General features: G+C 41.0%; 1 protein-coding gene across 2 annotated transcripts in view; it reads left to right on the top strand.

Moving 5' to 3' along the window:
- The first annotated feature begins 11334 nt into the window (after positions 1–11334).
- Positions 11335–21900, top strand: part of KLHL2 (kelch like family member 2) — a 154854-nt gene continuing 144288 nt past the window's right edge. For both annotated transcript variants that reach the window (XM_043902693.1, XM_043902692.1), the window contains exon 1: positions 11335–11598. In XM_043902693.1, coding sequence (XP_043758628.1) covers positions 11573–11598 — 26 coding nt within the window. In that variant the 5' untranslated portion in view covers positions 11335–11572. The remainder of the gene's footprint in view (positions 11599–21900) is intronic.

Raw genomic sequence — 21900 nt, 5'->3', positions numbered from 1 at the left:
TTCCTTCCCTGTGTGAGGAGACTGGGCTTCCCAGGTGGTGCTGGTGGTAAAGGACCCACCTGCCAATGCAGGAGATGAAAGGGAGATGGGTTTGACCCCTGGGTTGAAAAGATCCCCTGAAGTAGGAAATGGCAATCCACTCCAGAATTCCTGCCTAGACAATCCCATGCACAGAGGAGCCTGGCAGGCTACAGTCTATAGAGTCAGACATGACTGAAGTGACACAGCACATGAGGAAACTGCTTCCTTTCTTCTCCACTAATACAAATCCTATATGTCTCCCAAAACCCAGACTAAGCTATACCTCTTCCAGAAAGTGTTTCTGGGATAATTTCACCCCAAAATTATCTTTTCACACATGAATCACATTCCCCTATAATTTTAGGTATGTATATCTCATTTCCTCGGGGTGGGCAAGCTATTCCCAGACAGATTATTTTTTGAATATGTCCCCAAAGCAAACAGAGCTAGGTGCTAAATATTAAAAAGGAGTATAAAAGTATAGAATGAGTTACTGGAGAAAATTCTGAAATATTCCCTGAATGCCTTTCAATTTGGTCATACTCCCATATGAAATTGGATTATAGATCTGGTGAGTTTTCAAAATGGCTTCAGCCATCCTTTCCTAATAACATGACTATAACAAGTTTTTGATGAAACATAAATAATTTTTAGCTAGTCATTTGAAGGACACTTTCACTTACTTTCAAAAATTAACTGGCATGAAATTCAGTATGAGAAAAAAAATCTCTCAATGCTGATTTAATCACCACAATTACAAAGTGGTGGCCATATGACAAGGATTTTGAAAACCACATTAGTGATATTCTATTGTATGAAGATGTTTTAATTCACAGATTATTATATAAAATAGAAACAATGAATTTTAAAATTACTCTAGACACTGAACATTAAAAAAACTTTAGTTCATTTAAAAATACATAAATTATTTTCTGGAGAAGGCAATGGCACTCCACTCCAGTACTCTTGCTTGGAAAACCCCATGGATGGAGGAGCCTGGTGGGCTGCAGTCCATGGGGTCGCTACGAGTCGGACACGACTGAGCGACTTCACTTTCACTTTTCACTTTCTTGCATTGGAGAAGGAAATGGGAAATGGCAACCCACTCCAGTGTTCTTGCCTGGAGAATCCCAGGGATGGGGGAGCCTGGTGGGCTGCCATCTATGGGGTCGCACAGAGTTGGACACGACTGAAGCAACTTAGCAGCAGCAGCAGCAAATTATTTTCATTCCACCTCCCCAAAGTATGGTACTTCACTGTTCCAAAAATACTACACATTCAAATAAACTGTAATTATGAACATATATAGCTTCTTAGAACTTTAAAAGTAGATTGTGCTAAATAAAGTGCAAGCTACTGCAATATTTAAACATGCTTTAAAGTAAATCATTATAAATAGGCATGCTGTTACTTCAGTTTTAGGGAGGTTTAATCAGGAACAAAAACACAAAAGAATAAAATTTCAGTGGCTCTTGACCAACAAAAGATGAACAGATATTCATCAAATTCATCACTCCAAGGCCTTCCTCACATCCTGAATTTGAAAGAGAAAGCCTCCTTTTTAGATGGTGTAACTGGGATGAAAAATTATGGAGAGAAAAATTACAGATTGAAGCAAAAGATGTGAAAAAAGAAATAGAGAATCTAGAAACACTAAAGATTTCTGTAAATGTAAATCTAATTTTAAAAAGCTAATTTTTACTGGGAAGTAGTGACTGAATCTTGCTCTCTTAAGATTAGAGTAAAAATAAGATTTCCAAAACAGTATGTTTGCTTTGGTGAGAGAAGAGGGGAAAATTGTCTGTGGTACTAAGATGCAAAGGAGTGTTTATCTGGCATGGTACTATTTGATTCATCAGCCAAACTTCTGATGTTCACAATCTTCCTGCTCACTGATGCTTGAAGTGAACATCAGTTAAAATCCTGGATGCACCAGCAGCTGGCAGCTCAGCTCCCCCTGCCTGGGTCCCAAAGCTACGGCAAATTGGCAGTAAGACTTCCCTAGCAGGTGCTAACAAGCTAAATGGTACCACACAGCATGATTCCACCTATGTGAAGCAAACAAACACAAACCCATGTATTTTTATATGTACCACACATGTATGTTACTGTGTTGAAAAATGTTTGAAAAAATACATAAAATTGCTAATATGTGTAATCTCTGTTTACATAGGGGATTTGAAGAGAGGTAGATGGATACTTTCACTTTATGGTTTGAATTTTAACTATAAGAATGTAATCATGTACTATTTGCACAACTTTAAAACTTAAAAATTAAGAAAGAAACACTGGGATGCCAACCTATATAGAGACATGACTGAGTGAGAATAGTTCTCACTTTCACTTTCCTTATTTCCAGGGAGCACTGATTTTATGCTTCCAAAAGTAAAAAGAAAACTAACACATAAATGTGGTTTATAGCTGTTAAAATGCACATTGCAGGAACTTGAGTTAAAATGTGTGTTTTTGGAGGTAAACTCTTTGGTTGGTGTACACAACCATGCCAGTTTGTCCACCCAACAGTATTGCTGTGGGCATACTATCTGAAGTACACTTCTAGGCCTTGCAGGTTTGGCAATGACTAAGCCAACAAAATCCATGCATTCATAGATATTACAGTCCAAGGAAGAATTTAGGCAATAAATGAAAAAAGTAAGTAGAACACATCGTTTGTGCAGTGGTGGTAACAGTTCTGGGGGAAATGAAACAGGACAGGACTTTAGGGAGTACTGGGGCAGAGGTATTTGCAGTTTAAGACAGGGCATCAGTATCCTTCCCAACTTGAGTAGAAAATAAGTTGATATAATACATAAGATTGCCTGAATCATTTTGCCTCAGAAAATATGACTAGGAATGTCTTTCTCTTGACTTAATTTTAGTTGGCTTTTAACAAAGACTTCAAACTGGCACCTTAGGTTCATTTTTAGTTCAATGAAGAATAGTTCTCATACACATGCAGCATGGATTCAATTCTATTCCTTGGATTGGATCCTTACCAAGATCTTAAAAAGAAAAATGAATAAATATGGATGCCTCAAGAATTGACTAACCACTTAGATCCTGCATTAAACATGCTTCTCTGCATCCAGAAGCTGACTAGTACCCGATTAAGAATGAGAAAGGATTTCTTGGCAAAGGATCTTTACTTGCAAAAATAAGTCCAAGGCTTGGGCTAAACTCAACTTTTAGGATTTATGTGGAAACTCAAGACTTTTCTTTTCACATTATCATATGAACAAATTGAACAACAACAACAACAACAAAAATACAGGCTCTTAGAGGTTTGGTCTCCAAAAGTCTAGAGTTTAAGAAGAATATTTTTCATCTCTCTCAGAGTGGTCCTTTATTAAAGCATTCATTTGACAATGTTATACAGAAATACCTCTATTAATGCAAAGGACATACACTTTGCTGTCAAAAGTGTTGTTTCTGAAATAATGTAGAATGCACTGGAAAGCATTCTAGGAGAAATAAGACTAGGGGATAGGGTATAAACATATTATTTGGCTAAAATAATAACAGGATGAAATAATACCAATATTACCCCTTTGTGTTATAGTGCAATTCACTAATCATTCTAAGTGATACTAGATAATTTCTAGGTTTGATTAGGGATGAAGAGAAGATAGTAGAGTCCTGCAGATGGTGAGGGTCAGAGGTGATAGATGTATGGATGCCAAAAGAAAAAAGGGAACACTGGAGCAAATGAGAATGGCAAAAATACCCCTTATTTCACAGGTGGGCTTAGGGTCCATGCTATCAACAGTTATCAGTGATGGACAAACAGAAACTGTGGGTGGAACAGTATGTGTTTGTGTATAACTTGAGGTGAGTGACACCAAGCTCATAATGCTTTGCATAATTTGTCAAGAGCTTTTATTTGCTTTCTCTTCTTCCACCATTGCTGACTGTGTAGAAAGATGTTTGTGATGTTTCAGTTCAGTTTAGTTGATCAGTTGTGTCTGACTCTCCAGGCTTCCCTGTCCATTACCAACTCCCGGAGCTTGCTGAAACTCATGTCCATTGAGTCAGTGATGCCATCCAACCATCTCATCCTCTGTTGTCCTCTTCTCCTGCCTTCAATCTTACCCAGAATCAGGATCTTTTCTAATGAGTCAGTTCTTCGCATCAGGCTGCCAATGGAGCTTCAACTTCAGCATCAGTCCTTCCAATGAATATTCAGGACTGATTTCTTTTAGGATGGACAGGTTTAATTTCCTTGCAGTCCAACGGACTTGTGAGTCTTCTCCAACACCACAGTTCAAAAGCATCAATTCTTCAGTGCTCAGCTCTCTTTATGGTCCAACTCTCACAACCATACATGACTACTGGAAAAACCATAGCTTTGACTAGATGCACCTTTATGATGTTTAGTCCTGGGTAATTCTATAATGAGGTATTACATCACCAGACTATTTAAATAGATACCATATAACTATATACAAGTGAAAATAGATTAAGCAAATTTCCTTTTCTTAAAAAAGTGCAGAGAAACTTCTTACCTGATATACACTAGTGCGAAGTCTATTTGGGGATATTTCCTGTACCAGTTCTAACAGATTTCCAGTTGAACTTTACAGCAAACAATTTGCTTTCATTTTTCCAGGAATGTCTGATATAGGATAATGGGTAGGTGTGTTGTGCTGGAAGTAAGATTTGTATCTTAAGGATTACAAAAACAAGGAAGTGACATTTGTAGAATAAACTGGACTCATAGCAATGAAAGATTCCTTCAGTTAAAGATTTTCTACTGGTCTCGAGAAGACTAACATTACTCCATTTAACACCACAAAGCCTGTAATAAATACCTTCATGTATTGAAAATTCCAGTTGCAAAATAGCAAAGTCTCACAAGAATAATTTGAAATGCCTCATAATATATTCTGTACACTAAGCTGCTTCCAAGTCAAAAAAATAAAAGCAAAACCCTGATTTAAAATTAGAAAAGCAACTCAAGTAATGGATTTTAGACTAACTCTTTAGGATGAAAAACAAAACTTTTTAGAAGGTCTCCATCTTCTTTAATATGCCTTTTTTGTTTGTTTGTTTCTGGCCATGTGGCTTGCGGGATCTTGATTCCCTGACCAGGGATTGAACCCAGTCCTAACCACTGGATCTCCACGGAATTCCCTAATATCGGTTTTGAATGAGTGATGCATTTCATCCTTGCTACCTTTACACCGGTAGGAATTACAAGGACTCTTACTGTTTCATATTCTTTGGTAAAATTATGTCTTTACAGGAGCAATTCTTAGCTTCCAGATTCTTGCCATGTGATGTTTGTGCTTTCCACATCATGTCATTAGTTCTACTGAACCATCTGATTTGACTTATCAGCTACTGTCACAGACTTGTTCCTCTGCATGGTTGCATCTTTGGCTCAGTTGGTAAAGAATCTGCCTGCAGTGCAGGAGACCTGGTTTCGACCTCTAGGTTAGAAAGATCCCCTGAAGAAGGGAAAAGCTACCCACTCCAGTATTCTGGCTTAGATAATTCCATGGACTATACAGCCAGCCCACGGGGTCGCAGAGTTGCACACAACTAAGCAGCTTTTTCACTTTCACTTTACCAGTGGCATATTCTGATTACTTCCATTCACTTTAGGTAATGGTTACTAGTACAGCAACTGTCCCATTTCGACAGTATACTAAGTGAATAGACTTCTATATTGATAAGATCTCATCCCTCTGTGGGGGAGTCAAGAGCTCATCTAAATAAAAACTGGTAGGTGGTTGGAGCTAATAACCTGAGGAGGGATTCAAACACTTCAGCATGTCCAATTAGTTCTTATGCCAATGGAAATGGAGATAGGAAGTCTTTGGTGGCCTTGGCCTTTTTTAAAAAAATAAATTTTATTTATGTTTTAATTGAATGATAATTGGTTTACAATTTTTTTTCTGTCAAACTTCAATACGGATCAGTCATAGGTAAACATGTCCCCTCCCTCTTGAACCTCACTCCCATCTCCCTCCCCCTGCCACCCCTCTAGGTTGGTACAGAGCCCCTGTTTGAGCTCCCTGAGACACACAGCAAATTCCCGTTGGCTATCTATTTTACTTATTGTAATGTAAATTTCCATGTTACTCTTTCCACACATCTCACCCTCTCCTCGCCTCTCCTCATGTCCATAAGTCTGTTTCTCCATTGCTGCCCTGAAAATAATTCTTTGGTACCATCTTTCTAGATTCCATATATATGTGCTAGTATACAATATTTATCTTTCTCTTTCTGACTTACTTCGCTCTGTATAATAGGCTCTAGGTTCATCCACCTCATTAGAACTGACTTACATGCATTCCTTTTTATGGCTGAGTAATATTCCATTGTGTATATCTACCACAAATTCCTTATCCATTCATCTGTCAGTGGATCATCTACCAACATCTAGGTTGCTTCCATGTTATAGCTATTGTAAATAGTCCTGAAATGAACATTGGGGGACAAGTGTCTTTTTCAAATCTGGTTTCTTCAAGGTATATGCCTAGGAGTGGGACTGCTGGTCATTTGGTGGTCTTATTTCTAGTTTTCTAAGGAATCTCCATACCATCTTCTGTAGTGGCTGTATCAATTTATATTCCCACCAACAGTGCAAGAGGGTTCCCTTTCCTCCACACCCTCTCCAGCATTTATCATTTGTAGACTTTTTGGTGATGGTCATTCTCACTCGTGTGAGGTGATATCTCATTGTAGTTTTGATTTGCATTTCTCTAATTATGAGTGATGTTGAGCATCTTTTCATGTGTTTGTTAGCCATCTGTCTGTCTTCTTTGGAGAAATGACTATTTGGGACTTTTTCCCACTTTTTGATTGAGTTGTTTGTTTTTCTGGTATTGAGTTATATGAGCTGCTTGTATAGTTTAGAAATTAATCCTTTGTCAGTTGTTTCATTTGCTGTTATCTTCTCCCATTCTGAAGGTTGTCTTTTTACCTTGTTTATAGTTTCTTTTCCTGTGCAAAAGCTTTTGAGTTTAATTAGGTCCCACTTGTTTACTTTTGTTTTTATTTCCATTACTCTAGGAGGTGGATCATAGAGGATCTTGCTTTGATTTATGTCATCAAGTATTCTGTCTACATTTTCCTCTAAGAGTTTTATAGTTTCTTCCAAAGCATTTGGAAGTCTTTGGTGGCCTCATAATCTTTTACGTCAGAAAACGGTGAAACTGACATATAAAGGAAGACATAGTAAAAGTCTCTCTCCCCACCCCCCCCCCCCCCAGATGGATTTGTGCCCATCTTGCCAAGGTTTGTTTGTTTTTCTTGTGTTTGGTGAGATGAGGTTAACTGTTGAGACTGTATCTGTCCAAGAACCAGTTTTGTGCAGTTACTTGGCCCATACAAAGATGAAAATGGAAACTGGGCTCATAAATTGCTACTCCTCTTAAACAGGTATGCTTATGTATGAAAGCCAAAGGTCCTATCACTTTTGTCTTTTCAGAAAACAACAGAGGTTCAGTATAAACTAACACATTTTCAAATTGCTTCAAGACTCGGAGATGAGATATTGAGCTGTGGACCTGGTTCTTTCTCTTTTCTGCAGGGAGTGGAGTCAGGGCAGAGAATTGAATTAGGAAAATGGACCATCTTCAAATGCACAATGACCATCACACTAGGAACAATAGGAATGTGGGCTGATATTTAACTCTTAGCAAGCTTGAGAATTAAAAAAAAAAAAAGTACTCTTTCTCAGGCCTATGAACTTAGGGATGGGTGTGAAAAAGAAAAGATTTGAGTAGACATTTCACATGCTAGCTGAATTGGATCCCTTAAGAAGCAGAAAATTGTACTGGACAAAACAGAATTGTACTGGACATAATCCAGGGGAGGATGTGAAACTGGTTATGGTTTGGAGTTGTGTCAGATAGCCTCACTTTTCAGTATTTACTTGTACCTATAATATTATTTTGGTGGGAAGACACACAAGCATTAGAAGAATTTTATGTTTTTGTTTTGTCCTGAGAGAGCTCCTAAAATGGCTGATCAAACAGTTCTGTTCACTCTGCTTGAACGTAGAAGAAGAAAGTCAGACCAAAGGTTTGATCAAATCTAAGTCATATGTATCTCTTGGGTCTAGCACTTAACCTCAGTTCCCAACTGAATCAAGTATAACTGACGGTCATGTAAATGTATAGAAATAATGATAGCAATGATAGCCAAAGACTGTTCAAACTACTGTACAACTGCACTTATCTCACATACCGGCAAAGTAATGTGCAAAATTCTCCAAGCCAGGCTTCAAACAGTACATGAACTGAGAACTTCCAGATGTTCAAGCTGGATTTAGAAAAGGCAGAGGAACCAGACATCAAATTGCCAACATTCGCTGGATCATAGAAAAAGCAAGAGAATTTCAGAAAAACATCTACTTCTGCTTTATTGACTATGCCAAAGCCTTTGACTGTGTGGATCACCACAAACTGTGGAAAATTCTTCAAGAGACGGGAATACCAGACCACCTGACCTGCCTCCTGAGAAATCTATATGCAGGTCAGGAAGCAACAGTTAGAACTGGACATGGAACAACAGACTGGTTCCAAATTGGGAAAGGAGTACAACAAGGCTGTATATTGTCACCCTGCTTATTTAACTTATATGCAGAGTACGTCATGCGAAATGCTGGGCTGGATGAAGCACAAGCTGGAATCAAGATTGCCAGGAGAAATATCAATAACCTCAGATGTGCAGATGACACCACCCTTATGGCAGAGAGTGAAGAGGAACTAAAGAGCCTCTTGATGAAAGTGAAAGAGGAAAGTGAAAAAGCTGGCTTAAAACTCAACATTCAGAAAACTAAGATCATGGCATCTGGTCCCATCACTTCATGGCAAATAGATGGGGAAACAATGGAAACAGTGACAGACATTATTTTCTTGGGGTCCAAAATCACTGCAGATGCTAACTGCAGCCTTGAAATTAAATGATGCTCGCTCCTTGGAAGAAAAGCTATGACAAACCTAGACAACGTATTAAATAGCAGAGACATTACTTTGCCAACATACGTTCATCTAGTCAAAGCTATGGTTTTTCCAGTAGTGATGTATGGATGTGAGAGTTGGATCATAAAGAAAGCTGAGTGCTGAAGAATTCATGCTTTTGAACTGTGGTGTTGGAAAAGACTCTTGAAAGTCCCGTGGACTGCAAGGAGATCCAACCAGTCCATCCTAAAAGAAATCAGTCCTGAATATTCATCGGAAGGACTGATGCTGAAGCTGAAGCTCCAATGCTTTGGCCGCCTGATGTGAAGAACTGACTCCTTAGAAAAGACCCTGTCGCTGGGAAAGACTGAAGGTGGGAGGAAAAAGGGATAGCAGAGGATGAGATGGTTGGATGGCATCACCAACTTGATGGACATGAGTTTGAACAAGCTCCAGGAGTTGGTGACGGACAAGGAAGCCTGGCATGCTGCAGTCCATGGGGTTGCAAAGAGTCAGAGAGGACTGAGCAAGTGAACTGAACTGAATGATAGCAATCAACATTTATGAAGTTATTCCATTACACAAAGTACTATATACTTTAAATAGATTATTTTAATTCTTACAATGTCCTTATAAAGCAGGAAGTTTTATTTTGCACCTGAACAAAATCATTACTAACACTAGAGAAATAACTCAATTATGTATGCCCTCCTCATGGTGGGTCAACAATGCCACCGAGCTCTACAGTGTTTTCCTAGCACACATCAGTAGGTTACCAAGATATTACTCCTACTTCACTACTGCTCCCTTGGCTAAATCCTCCTTATCTTATCGTTTTAGTGTTGGAGGGCCCCGGGTTCACTCTTTGGTCTTTTCTTTTCTCTAGTTATACTATATAGTTGATCTTAATCAGACCTTAAACACCATCTATATGGTGACAATCCCCACAGTTATGCCCACTCCAGATATCTAAATGTCTACACCTATCTACACATGCATGCTTAACAGACACCTCAGATTTAACCATGTTTAAATCAGAATTGACAAATACTCTCCTCCCCACATAAAATCTGTTTCTTCTTCATTTTCTCAATCTAAGTAAATGTCAACTCCACTCTCCCAAGAGCCCAGACCAAAACTTGAGATTATCTTTCACTTTGCTCTCTTATACTCATATTTAATCTATCAGTAATTCTGATCTGCTTTATATTTTCAGCAAAATCAGAATCTATAAACTTCTATCACTCTGATCATCCCAGCAGGTAATTTTTTGTTTGCTTTCTTGCATCTGTGGCTTATATAGCAACAAAAGAATCAGCTTACACATAAATGACTAACCCTGTGCACTCATCACTCAGCAACAAAAACTAACATTTTTGCCATCTTCTTTCTTCCATTCCCTACCCTCCCTTTCTTTGGTGGAGGATTTTAAAACAAATCCCAGCAAAGTCATCCTTTTAGTGATCAGATCACCTTGCTCACAGCATTTGTTTCTCTTCTCAATAAAAGCTGAAATCTTTTCACAGGCCTACTAGGCCTATTTGATCTGTCACTACACCCGGGACACCATCTCCTTATACTGTCTTCTGTCCTGACTGCTTCTGTTACCACAGAGGTCCTTAAACCTTAGTATCCTCTGGAAGGCTTGTCACAGCACAGGATGCTGGGCTTAATCCTCAGAACTTCTGATTTAGATCTGAAATGGGCCTCGAGAATTTGCCTTTCTAACAAGTTCCCAGATCCTACCACTGCCCAGCGGCATACTTGGGGGAACCATCAGCTGCACTGTACTCTTTCACTTCTTCAAGGTCCAGGAGTCTTTGCACTGCTCTTCGTCTGTCCTGAGCACTCTTTGATACTCAAGATTCGCTTTCTTCCATCTCTTCTATTTGACATATTTTGAGAGGCCTTCCTTGACCACCATTTAGCATCCTCCCCTCACCTAATTACTTGGTATTTTCATGGCAGGCAGGTGCAAGGGCACGGATACCTAGTTTTTCTCTGCATCCCATTCCAGTGCTGCAGATCTCTCCCAGTAAGCGCAACGAGGGGATCACAGCCTGAGAAGGGTGGCTCCAGTTCCTGCTTGGGACTCTGGACAGACGAGCCATTTCTTCTTGCCTCAGTTTCTCTATCTGTAAAGGAAGGATCGGCTACGCCCACTCCTCCCGCCTCCCAGGCGGCAAACTGGGAGAGGACAAAACAAGCGCGCCTGTGGAGTCGGGCAGTCAGTGAACGCCGAAAGCCGGAACCAAGCGCTTTCCGACCGGACCCCGCCCTCACGTCTCGGGCTCAGGGGTTCGGGCGGGCCAACCCACCCTGGGAGCCCACTCGGCGGCGGCAGGAAGAGGCGGGGCGGGGTCTCGAGTGCGCGTCACACCCGGAAGTGCCCTCCTGCCGCTCCGCCCCCAGCATCGCCGGCAGGCGGAGAGCGCCCGTGAAGTGGGGCTGCAGAGCTGGGCCGGCTGGCGGCGCCGCCTCTGGAGCGGGTGCCGGTGCGGGCGCGGGTGCGGAGCGGCGGTGGGCTGGCGCCCGGGCGGATGGGACGCGGCGCGACGGGCGGGCGGGGCAGGCGTCCGCAGCTGGAATGGTGCTGGCAGCGGCGGGCGCCCCAGAGCTGAAGCCCGAGAGGAGCCGCCATGGAGATGCCGCCGCGGCCTCCCGCGTGAGTGAGCGGAAGGGCAGCGGGCGGGGCTGCAGCGGCCGGGCCGGGCGGCAGGCGGAACCCAGCTGACCCGCGGGCGGGGCGTCGCAGCGCGGGGCTGTAGGGAGGGTCCTCCGCTGGCTAGCTGGAGCCCAGGGAGGGCCGAGCCTCGGCGGGATGGAGACACAGCATGCGCGCGAGGCCGTCGGAAAAGGAAGCTGCAAAGTATAGACACCGGTGCCGAGAGGAATTCCTCTCAGCTTGCCTGTTTCTCCGAATTCCTAGCAAAATTCTGTCCGAAGAGCTTGCACATCACTCGGAAAAAGCTCAGCCGCGGCTGTACAGGGCATATGACCTCTTTTACCTGGCACTGCAGAAAATCGTATCCAGAAATCACAGCATCTTCTGGCACCCTGGGCGAATTAGTAGTGTACGACCTGCCAGGCACAGGTGTCTTTTCCTTGGTACCCAAGTACATTCAAGACCAGCTGCAATGAAATTGCTTCCAAAATAAGCTGAACAGTTTCTTGGGAGACATTGAAGATATTGCATTATTCAATACAAGATTTTTTTTTAAAGCATTTTGTTAGAAGTGGGCTATTAATCCCCCAGAATTTTGAACATTTCAATTTTGATTTACTTTCTTTAGTTTAACCTTTATAAAGGGACAAGAGCCCTTTGAATCTGACGTTTCAAACTGCCAGCAAATTTCTTGTGCGAGACCATGTACCTTTTTATGACAGCTTATTCTTGGAGCTTTATCGTTTTGCATTTAGATTCTGCCAGCTTCACTCCAGGGCAGTGTACCACAGCAGCCTTTTGTAGCTATTTAATATAAATATTTGTTTTGGGCTGAAATTTTGTTTGATGTTGAGTCCTTTTAGGAGAGCTAATAGAATTCTGAAACTACAGTTTCTACAAGTGCCTTACAGAATTTTTAGCTTGAGTAGAACAAGTCATAGGGATTAAGGAGTACCTGAGACTCGAATTCCTGGACTGATAGGAACAAGAGCTCAGTTGCTTGTTGATGGTTGTGGCTTTGAGGGCTTTGTGATTTGTTCATGTTCTTCAGTGGGATTGGGAACACTCCTGAACCTCTAGGAAACATGATGGTGGTTGTTAGCATCAGCAGTGGGAGCATAGCGTCAGCACGTGAGTTCTGCTCAGGCTCAGAGGCATGAAACGAATTGCTACCTGGCTGTTGACAACACGTGGTATAGAGGATATCCTAGGTAGGGTGTTATTTGTTGTAAACCTGCCCCGTTTATATCAATTGCCTGCAGACCCTGTTTTGCTTCGGAAGCAAAGTGAACTAAAGGAAAGAAAAGGGGTACCTTAGAATGCAGACGAGAAGAGGGTGTGGGAAAGCAGGCTCTGAAGGAAGGAAAAGAGAACGTTACACATTATTTAAATATAAGTAATGAAAAATGAAATAAATGTGTGCATGCAAATACTGATAAACTGAATTTAATACAGATCAACTAAGCAGAATATATTGGTGTCCAGCACAGTTCTTTGCTACTGAGACTTCATCAGTAGTGCTGCAACAATGAGAGGCTGAGATGTAATGGAAAACCAGGGGTGAAAGAAAGTTAAAACCAAAAAACTCCTGTCAGTCATTGGTGGCTTAAGTTAGTGAGACTTTTATTTCTGTTCATTTAATGATGAATAGAAATAGGTTTTGTTTTCATTTGGTTTATCTAGGAATACTCTAATTCCAGAACTGGAGTGTTTTTTACCTTTCTGTACATCAAAACTAGTTTTCCTTCCCGCCGCTTGGCCTCTGCCTCCGCCCCAAATGGCGTTGTGTTTCCTGCGGCACTGACTCTTGGGCGCTGGGTCTGAGAGACGACGGCCCTCAGGGAAGGAGCTTTGCTGGGCCTCGCTGTGCTAGGACTGGGCTAGGCGGCCAGTGCGGGTTACTGGGAGGGCTCAGCGTTTCATAAGGTTAGACTTGTAGCTTGAGCTTAAATGCAAAGAAAGTTGTTTGATGGGGACCTACATGCTTTGGATGATGTGGTTGGAAGTGGGCACTCACATCCTCTTTGTATGACTGTCTTTTTATTTGTGCAAATATTTGTTTCTCCAAATATTTGAAATGCCTGTCTCTACCTGGCACTGAGTATTATACTTTTGCTTGTGCTTTTTTTAACAACCTGTTTTGCATCATTTTCAAATCCCACCTTGCTCCTTTTCAGCCTGTTATGTCTTGGAAGGTTGGAGGCTACTGTGTCCAGGTCTCTGGTTCCTTTAGATGGGCTTGTTGACATTAGCTTTTTTTTTTTTTCCCTTCTCCTCGCCTTCAAGCTCTTCTCATCCTTTTTGATTCTCATGTTGATTGTCATGGACTTTATATCTCTGTTTGTTGTTTTTTGCATCCTTGAGTATATGTTTCTTTTAGATTCTGTTTTTTTTGGGGGGTCTGGGCAATATTAAAACCATGGGATATTTGCCTCTGATTGAAGCTGAAAAGTGTTCAACTAAAATTTTTATAGGTTAGCAAACGAGTCATCTCAGGCATTACTGAGATGTGTGAAAGGAAATGCAAGATGATCACCCCCGACCTCAGGAGTGTTTTATACATTTCTAGCCTTTATAGTTATTTTTGCGAAGATTTTCATAATCACTAAGTTGAGGGAAGACTATGATTATAGCACAGAATGCATCCCTTTGAACTTACTGAAAAGTTTTCTTGGTCTTTGTTTCTCTACTGGCACTCTTTCACAAGTTGGCTTTCTCCCTACAGGCTTTGGTTTTTTGCTTTTTCTTCATGAAGCTAAGTAAACATGCCCCAAATATACAGCTGTATCTTTTTTCATTTGATTCCACATCACTGGAAGCTCTTGAACATTAAAGATGTTCAACATAGGCAGACTAACATCTTGTTGACTGTATTCTGAGGTATTTAGGCAGCCAGAAAATTAGTTGAATTAGAGCAGAGGTTCTCATGTTTTTGGACTTCACTGACTGAAGGTTTTCAAATCCTAGAAGATGATGCTGTGAAAGTGCTGCATTCAATATGCCAGCAAATTTGGAAAACTCAGCAATGGCCACAGGACTGGAAAACATCAGTTTTCATTCCAGTCCCAAAGAAAGGCAATGCCAAAGAATGCTCAAACTCCTGCATGATTGCACTCGTCTCACACACTAGGAAAGTAATCCTCAAAATTCTCCAAGCCGGGCTTCTACAGTATGTGAACCGTAAACTTCCAGATGTTCAAGCTGGATTTAGAAAAGGTAGAGGAACCAGACATCAAATTGCCCTAATCCATTAGATCATCGAAAAAGCAAGAGAGTTCCAGAAAACCTACTTCTGCTTTATTGACTATGCCAAAGCCTTTGACTGTGTGGATCACAGCAAACTGTGGAACATTCTTAAAGAGATGGGAATACCAGACCACCTTACCTGCCTCCTGAGAAATCTTTATACAGGTCTGGAAGCAACAGTTAGAACTGGACATGGAACAACAGATTGACTCCAAATTGGGAAAGGAGTACATCAAGGCTGTATATTGTCACCCTGCTTGCTTAACTTATATGCAGAGTACATCATGAGAAATGCTGGGCTGAATGAAGCACAAGCCGGAATCAAGATTGCCGGGAGAAATATCAATAACCTCAGATATGCAGATGATACCACCCTTATGGCAGAGAAAGTGAAGAAGAACTAAAGAGGCTCCTGATGAAAGTGAAAAAGGAGAGTGAAAAAATTGACTTAAAACTCAACATTCAGTAAACTGAGATCATGGCATCTGGTCTCATCGCTTCATCACTTCATGGCAAATAGATAGGGAAACCGTGACAGACCTTAATTTTTTGGGCTCAAAAGTCACTGCAGATGGTGACTGCAGCCATGAAATGCTTGCTCCTTGGAAGAAAAGTTATGACCAACCTAGACAGCATATTAAAAAGCAGAGATGTTACTTTACCAACAAAGATCCATCTAGTCAAAGCTATGGTTTTTCCAGTAGTCATGTATGTATGTGAGAGTTGGACTATAAAGGAAGCTGAGTGCCGAAGAATTGATGCTTTTGAACTGTGGTGTTGGAGAAGACTCTGGAGGTCCCTTGGACTGCAAGGAAATCTAACCAGTCCATCCTAAAGGAAATCAGTCCTGAATATTCATTGGAAGGACTGATGCTGAAGCTGAAACTCCAGTACTTTGGCCACCTGATGCGAAGATCTGACTAGTTGGAAAAGACCCTGATGCTAGGAAAGATTGAGGGTGGGAGGAGAAGGGGACGACGGAGGATGAGATGGTTGGATGGCATCACCGACTCAATGGACATGAGTTTGAGTAAACTCCGGGAGTTGGTGATAGACAGGGAGGTCTGGTGTGCTGCAGTCCATGGGGTCACAAATTGTTGGACATGACCGAGCGACTGAACTGACTGAGAAATTAAAAAAAAATTGGAGTCTGACATAGAATTGCTAAGTTTTTTGTTTTGTCAAGTTAAAAAAAGTTATAATTATCAACTATCATCTTTTTGTAAAAGAAAGGATGTTTTAATGCCTCTCCCCAAAGACAAAGAAGGACATAATCTCAGGCTAAAGGATACTTTATTGAGTACATTTAGTTTTATGAAGCTTCCCTGGTGGCTCAGTGGTAAAGAATCCACCTGCCAATGCAGGTTTCATGCTTGGGTCAGGAAGATCCTCTGGAGAAGGAAATGTGAACCCACTGCAGCATTCTTGCCTGGGAAGTCCCGCACGCAGAGGTGCCTGGTGGGCCTCCATCTGTTGGGCTGCAAAGTCAGACGTGACTTAGCAGCTAAACTGCAACAACCTGAGGGACTTTTTTTTTTCTTCCCCATATTTATTGGGTGCCTTTGGTGACTAAGCACCCAGTAAATATTCCCAAAGGAATATCTCAGGAAACAAAACAGTCTTTTTCCTCAGGTTGAAGCTGACAAACAAATCTATGACACAATTACTCCAGAGGGGGTCTAAGCACTTTGTGTTGTGTACTTTTCTCTTACGTTGCAGGCTACGGGCGTTGCTACAGTATTGTTTTGACCACTGATCCTGTCTTGAAAAACAGGCCCTTGCTCCCTCTGACACTACTTTTTCTTGGTTTCTTGCTCTAGTTTTTAGGTTGTTAAATGAGATTTACTTAATTTTATTACTTTATTTCATTTAATCTTGTCAGTAGCCTACCTTATTAAGTGTGGAAGGGAAGTGCAAGTTGCTCAGTCGTGTCCGAATCTTTGTGACCCCATGGACTATACAGTCCATGGAATTCTACAGGCTAGAATACTGGAGTGGGTAGCCTTTCCCTTCTCCAGGGGATCTTCCCAACCCAAGGATCGAACCCAGGTCTCCCACATTGCAGGAGGATTCTTTACTAAGTAGATCTCATTAATTTTCAGGGTTAAGTTACATTCCTAAGCTTATCAAATAGAGGAGAAACTGGGACTCCTCATCTCTCCTCACTTTTTTGGCGTACAAGGCTTCTGTTCGTTGGCAGTAACTGTTTCTCACAGATACAGGCCTTAGCCAGTTCTTTTTTTCAATCAACTATTTATCACTAAGTTGTGGCTCTGTCTGTATCTTAAGCCTGAGCTCTAGATCTGTGCCTCAGTTGTGAATTTTGAGCTTCTTACCGTACACTTATCCTTACCGCATACATCAGATTCAGCATGTCTAAAACTGAGTTTTCATAATCTTTTTCTCAAATTGTCTTCCGTTTATAACATCTCCACTTACTCAATGGAATAATCATTCTTTTGGTCCTGGATACCCAAAGCCTTGAAACGGTTTTTGATTTCTCTTTCTTTAATTATCCTCCACATTTTATCTGTGAACTGTGGTTCATGTTTTCCAGCTGATGTTGCTTCTCTTCTAGTGCCTTTTCAGTCAAATGTTGGAAAATGTAGCCCAGTCAACTGAATTGCCAAGTCGTATTGCTGCCCCCTTACCAACCAAGTGATGATAATGGGAAAAATCACAAAAGATAGGTCAGAAATATGAGTGATAAAAGACATGGAAATGTTTGAAATGGATCATCAACCTCCTCCCAACTTTTTAAAAAATTTGTATATATTTTTTATTAATTAATTAATTTATTTTACTTTACAACATTGTATTGGTTTTGCCATATATTGACTTGAATCCGCCATGGGTGTACATGTGTTCCCCATCCTGTCCCTCTGGGTCATCCCAGTGTACCAGCCCTGAGCATCCTGCATCGAACCTCGACTGGAGATTCATTTCACATATGATAATTTACATGTTTCAATGCCATTCTCCTGTATCATCCCACCCTTGCCCTCTCCCACAGAGTCCAAAAGACTGTTCAATACATCTGTGTCTCTCTTGCTGTCTTGCATACAAGGTTATCATTACCATCTTTCTAAATTCCATATATATGTGTTAGTATACTGTATTGGTGTTTTTCTTTTTGGCTTACTTCACTCTGTATAATAGGCTCCAGTTTCATCCACCTCATCAGAACCGATTCACATTTATTCTTTTTAATGGCTGAGTAGTATTCCATTGTGTATATGTACCACAGCTTTCTTATCCATTCATCTGCTGATGGACATCTAGGTTGCTTCCGTGTCCGGGTTATTATAAACAGTGCTGCGATGAACATTGGCGTACACGTGTCTCTTTCAGTTCTGGTTTCCTCAGTGTGCATGCCCAGCAGCAGGATTGCTGGGTCATATGGCAGTTCTATTTCCAGTTTTTTAAGGAATCTCCACACTGTTCTCCATAGTGGCTGTATTAGTTTGCATTCCCATCAACAGTGTAAGAGGGTTCCCTTTTCTCCACACCCTCTCCAGCATTTATTGCTTGTAGACTTTTGGATAGTGCCATTCTGACTGGTGTGTAATGGTACCTCATTGTGGTTTTGATTTGCATTTCTCTGCTAATGAGTGATGTTGAGCATCTTTTCATGTGTTTGTTAGCCATCTGTATGTCTTTAGAGAAATGTCTGTTTAGTTCTTTGGCCCATTTTTTGATTAGGTCGTTTATTTTTCTGGAATTGAGCTGCAGGAGTTGCTTGTATACGTTTGAGATTCTTTGTCTGTTGCTTCATTTGCTATTATTTTCTCCCATTTTGAAGCCTGTATTTTCACCTTGCTTATAGTTTCCTTTGTTGTGCAGAAGCTTTTAATTTTAATTAGGTCCCATTTGTTTATTTTTGCTTTTATTTCCAATATTCTGGGAGGTGGGTCATAGAAGATCCTGCTGTGGTTTATGTCGGAGAGTGTTTTGCCTATGTTTTCCTCTAGGAGTTTTATAGTTTGTGGTCTTACATTTAGATCTTTAATCCATTTTGAGTTTATTTTTGTGTATGGCATTAGAAAGTGTTCTAGTTTCATTCTTTTACAGGTGGTTGACCAGTTTTCCCAGCACCACTTGTTAAAGAGATTGTGTTTTCTCCATTGTATACGCTTCCCAATTTTAGCATCTCACATATATCCCACTCTGACAGTAACTTTGTTAATTGTTTATAATACACTATTTAAAATAAGACTGATCTTGCGGAAGGCAGGGCGCTTTTTACCCTGGTCACTTTTCTGGTCGTAGTCACTGTCAGGGACAAAAAGTGCTTGCTTGTGCTCTTGTTTGTCATGTGGGTAAGAGGGAAAGTGGGAGAGGGAGCGAGGTTGAACTGAAGCAGAGGATTTTACAGCTTATTGTCTTTTGATCTGAGAGCTTCCTTCACCTCTCCACCTAAGAGTCCCATTCACATCCTGTGGGTGTTTTGCACACCACATCCTGGGGGAGTACAGGGCAGTGTGTAAGCCTCCATTCTGTCGCTCCAAGAGGGTCAGCACTTTGGTTTAAGTGGTAAGCCATTAGTAAAGTTGGGCATTGTCAGCTTCCCTAGACTTTTTCTTTCTTGCTCTGGGAAATTGGAAACATAACTTTTAGCAGTGTATCTACTATGCAGATGTATTCAGTGCCTTTGTTATGATGTTGTATGTAAGGTGTTCTGTGACTGGATGGGAGGCGTTTTTTAATCACATGATGCTTCATAATCAGTTCTGAAAGTCTCCGTCCTGAAGGTCTAACTCAAGTTCTTACATGTCTGTAGGGCAGATGTTAACTATTTTCTAATATGAGCATATGTTCATAGATTACGGATAGTCTGCTGGGTATGTACCTAATAAAAGTTTAAATTCTAAGCACTTGAAGAAAATTTGTGGAGCATGTTTTTTTTGCCTGTACCTAATTGCAAAAACTGAAAGCACAACTCTACCACAAACCAGAATGTTTCCGGTGGAGAAAGCCTTCCGCTTTTACAGCCTCTAAGTAAAATGTGTTTATTTGGGTGAGGTGAAGGGTGTGAGGGTATTTTGTTGGGAAACTATATAGCGGCATAACATATGTTAAAATGAGAGTTATGGTTGCGTCTCTACTTCTCATATCCTGGACTTGTTATGGGAGCAGTGTTCTTACGGTAATCAGTTTCTGAATGCAAGTGTACTTAGAAGACAGAAGAGAAAATAGAAGAGGTATAAAGTAATGGACAAACTTCATAGCAGTACAGCATGGATGGTGACTTTGAGAACAACAGCTACTGACGTGAACTTGGCAGAAATTTGCGAGTAATGGTGGGTGACATTGCAGGCAGGGGAATCTTGCATCTTTGGAGGTGAACAGGCAAAGGAAAGAGCAAAGATAGTGGCTACCTAGGAGCTGAGTATTTGTCTTGAATGTGAAAATGTCTGGTCCACTGTTAAATTTTTCAGCTGCATCACTCACGTGACTTACGGCATTATTTCCACCGAAAAAAAACCTTGAAAACGTAAACAACCACTATTTCCTAATGTGTTTGTTCTCAATCTGAGATGATTGTCCTGTGGTGGGAGGTAAGTGGATGGTGGGGCATATTACATCACACCCCCCGCCCTGCCTTTTTTTTTTTTAATTATACATAGCTGCCTTTCACCTCTATTCCTGGAGATGCTGTCATTCTGGTATACTTAGACCTGTAAAAGGGACTTGCCTGAATCTTCGCAGGAAGAAGGATGATTATGTGTAGTTTAGAAAAATTGCTTGGGTCATGTAGTCCTTCTATCCCCTCCATCCTTCACTGGAAAATGCTGCTGCTGCCGCTAAGTCACTTCAGTCATGTCCGACTCTGTGCGACCCTATGGACAACAGCCCATCAGGCTCATCTGTCCATGGGATTCTCCAGGCAAGAATACTGGAGTGGGTTGCCATTTCCTTCTCCCTGGAAAGTGCTATTCCAGAAAAAATAATATGCATCTAAGGAAACTATGTTATTTCACAGATTTCCTCAAAATTTTTGCAGTAGGTTTAAACCTTTGCTTGATTTTGGAATCCTGTTTGAAAGAGACAACCCATATAAAAGTCTTTATTGGCCTCCTCTCTGAGAATCAGTTATTGGCAGTAGTATGTTCTTAAGCAGAGTTAGAAAGGTGGTCTGAGAAGCCAACCTTGCCTACAGCTGGGAGTTTGTAGAAGAGTTAGTCGTGGAAGGAAGGCTTCAGGATTGTCTGTTAGAAGTGTTCTGGTATCCAAACCCTTGAAACCTCAACGGTTGTAGAGTATGTGTTGTAACAACAGGCTGCTGGGTAATTTTAACACTGGTTATGGGATGTAGAGTTGGAAAAAGCATCTCCTTCAGATTCTTTAAAGGTTTTCGTAGTGAGGAGCTTTTCTGGAAAAGGTTAGCACTTTGCTTCTCACGGGAAGCAGGGAGAAGGTGTGACTGCACTTGTGTGTGTGTGCTCAGTTGTGTCCGACTCTTTGTGACCCCATGGACTGCAGCCCGCCAGGCTCCTCTGTCCATGGAAATTTTCCAGGCAAGAATACTGGAGTGGGTTGCTATTTCCTACTCCATCTGCACTTATAATGTAACTTAAAAGGTAAACCTTTCCCTCCTATTTGACTGCTTCCTAGTGGATGTTCTTCTTCTGCATTTGTAGTTTTAGACATGTTGTGTCATTTTCTGTTACTCAGTTCTACTTCTGAACCAGAGACCATCTGACACAAAATCAAATAGAATTAGAAAATTGTGGAAAGGAGTTTAGTGTCAGAAATATAGACCTCTGGCAGGGTTCTGCATTTGAAAGGGGCTTTCAGTACAGACAACACTTAAAAGAAGCAGTGTTATTCCTTATTTATTCCTTTAAGCTTTTGAACAGAATCTTTTCTTTGCAAAGTTTCTGGAATACAGTAGAAAAGCAAGAGCTAAAAATAGCTTTAAGAAAGCAGCAATATAGACATTGGTTGTTGAATGGTATCTGTCTTAAAGTGAATTCTTTAATGCAGTAAGTTTTAATTCAAATTTCTTAGCAAATATAAATACTCATGACTCTTAATGATCTTCTTTGTAGGGCA

Source organism: Cervus elaphus, chromosome 5 (genome assembly GCF_910594005.1).
Source record: "Cervus elaphus chromosome 5, mCerEla1.1, whole genome shotgun sequence".
NCBI classification, from domain to species: Eukaryota; Metazoa; Chordata; class Mammalia; order Artiodactyla; family Cervidae; genus Cervus; species Cervus elaphus.
Note: the sequence above shows the minus strand (reverse complement) of the source record. Positions and strands in the feature narration are given on the sequence as shown.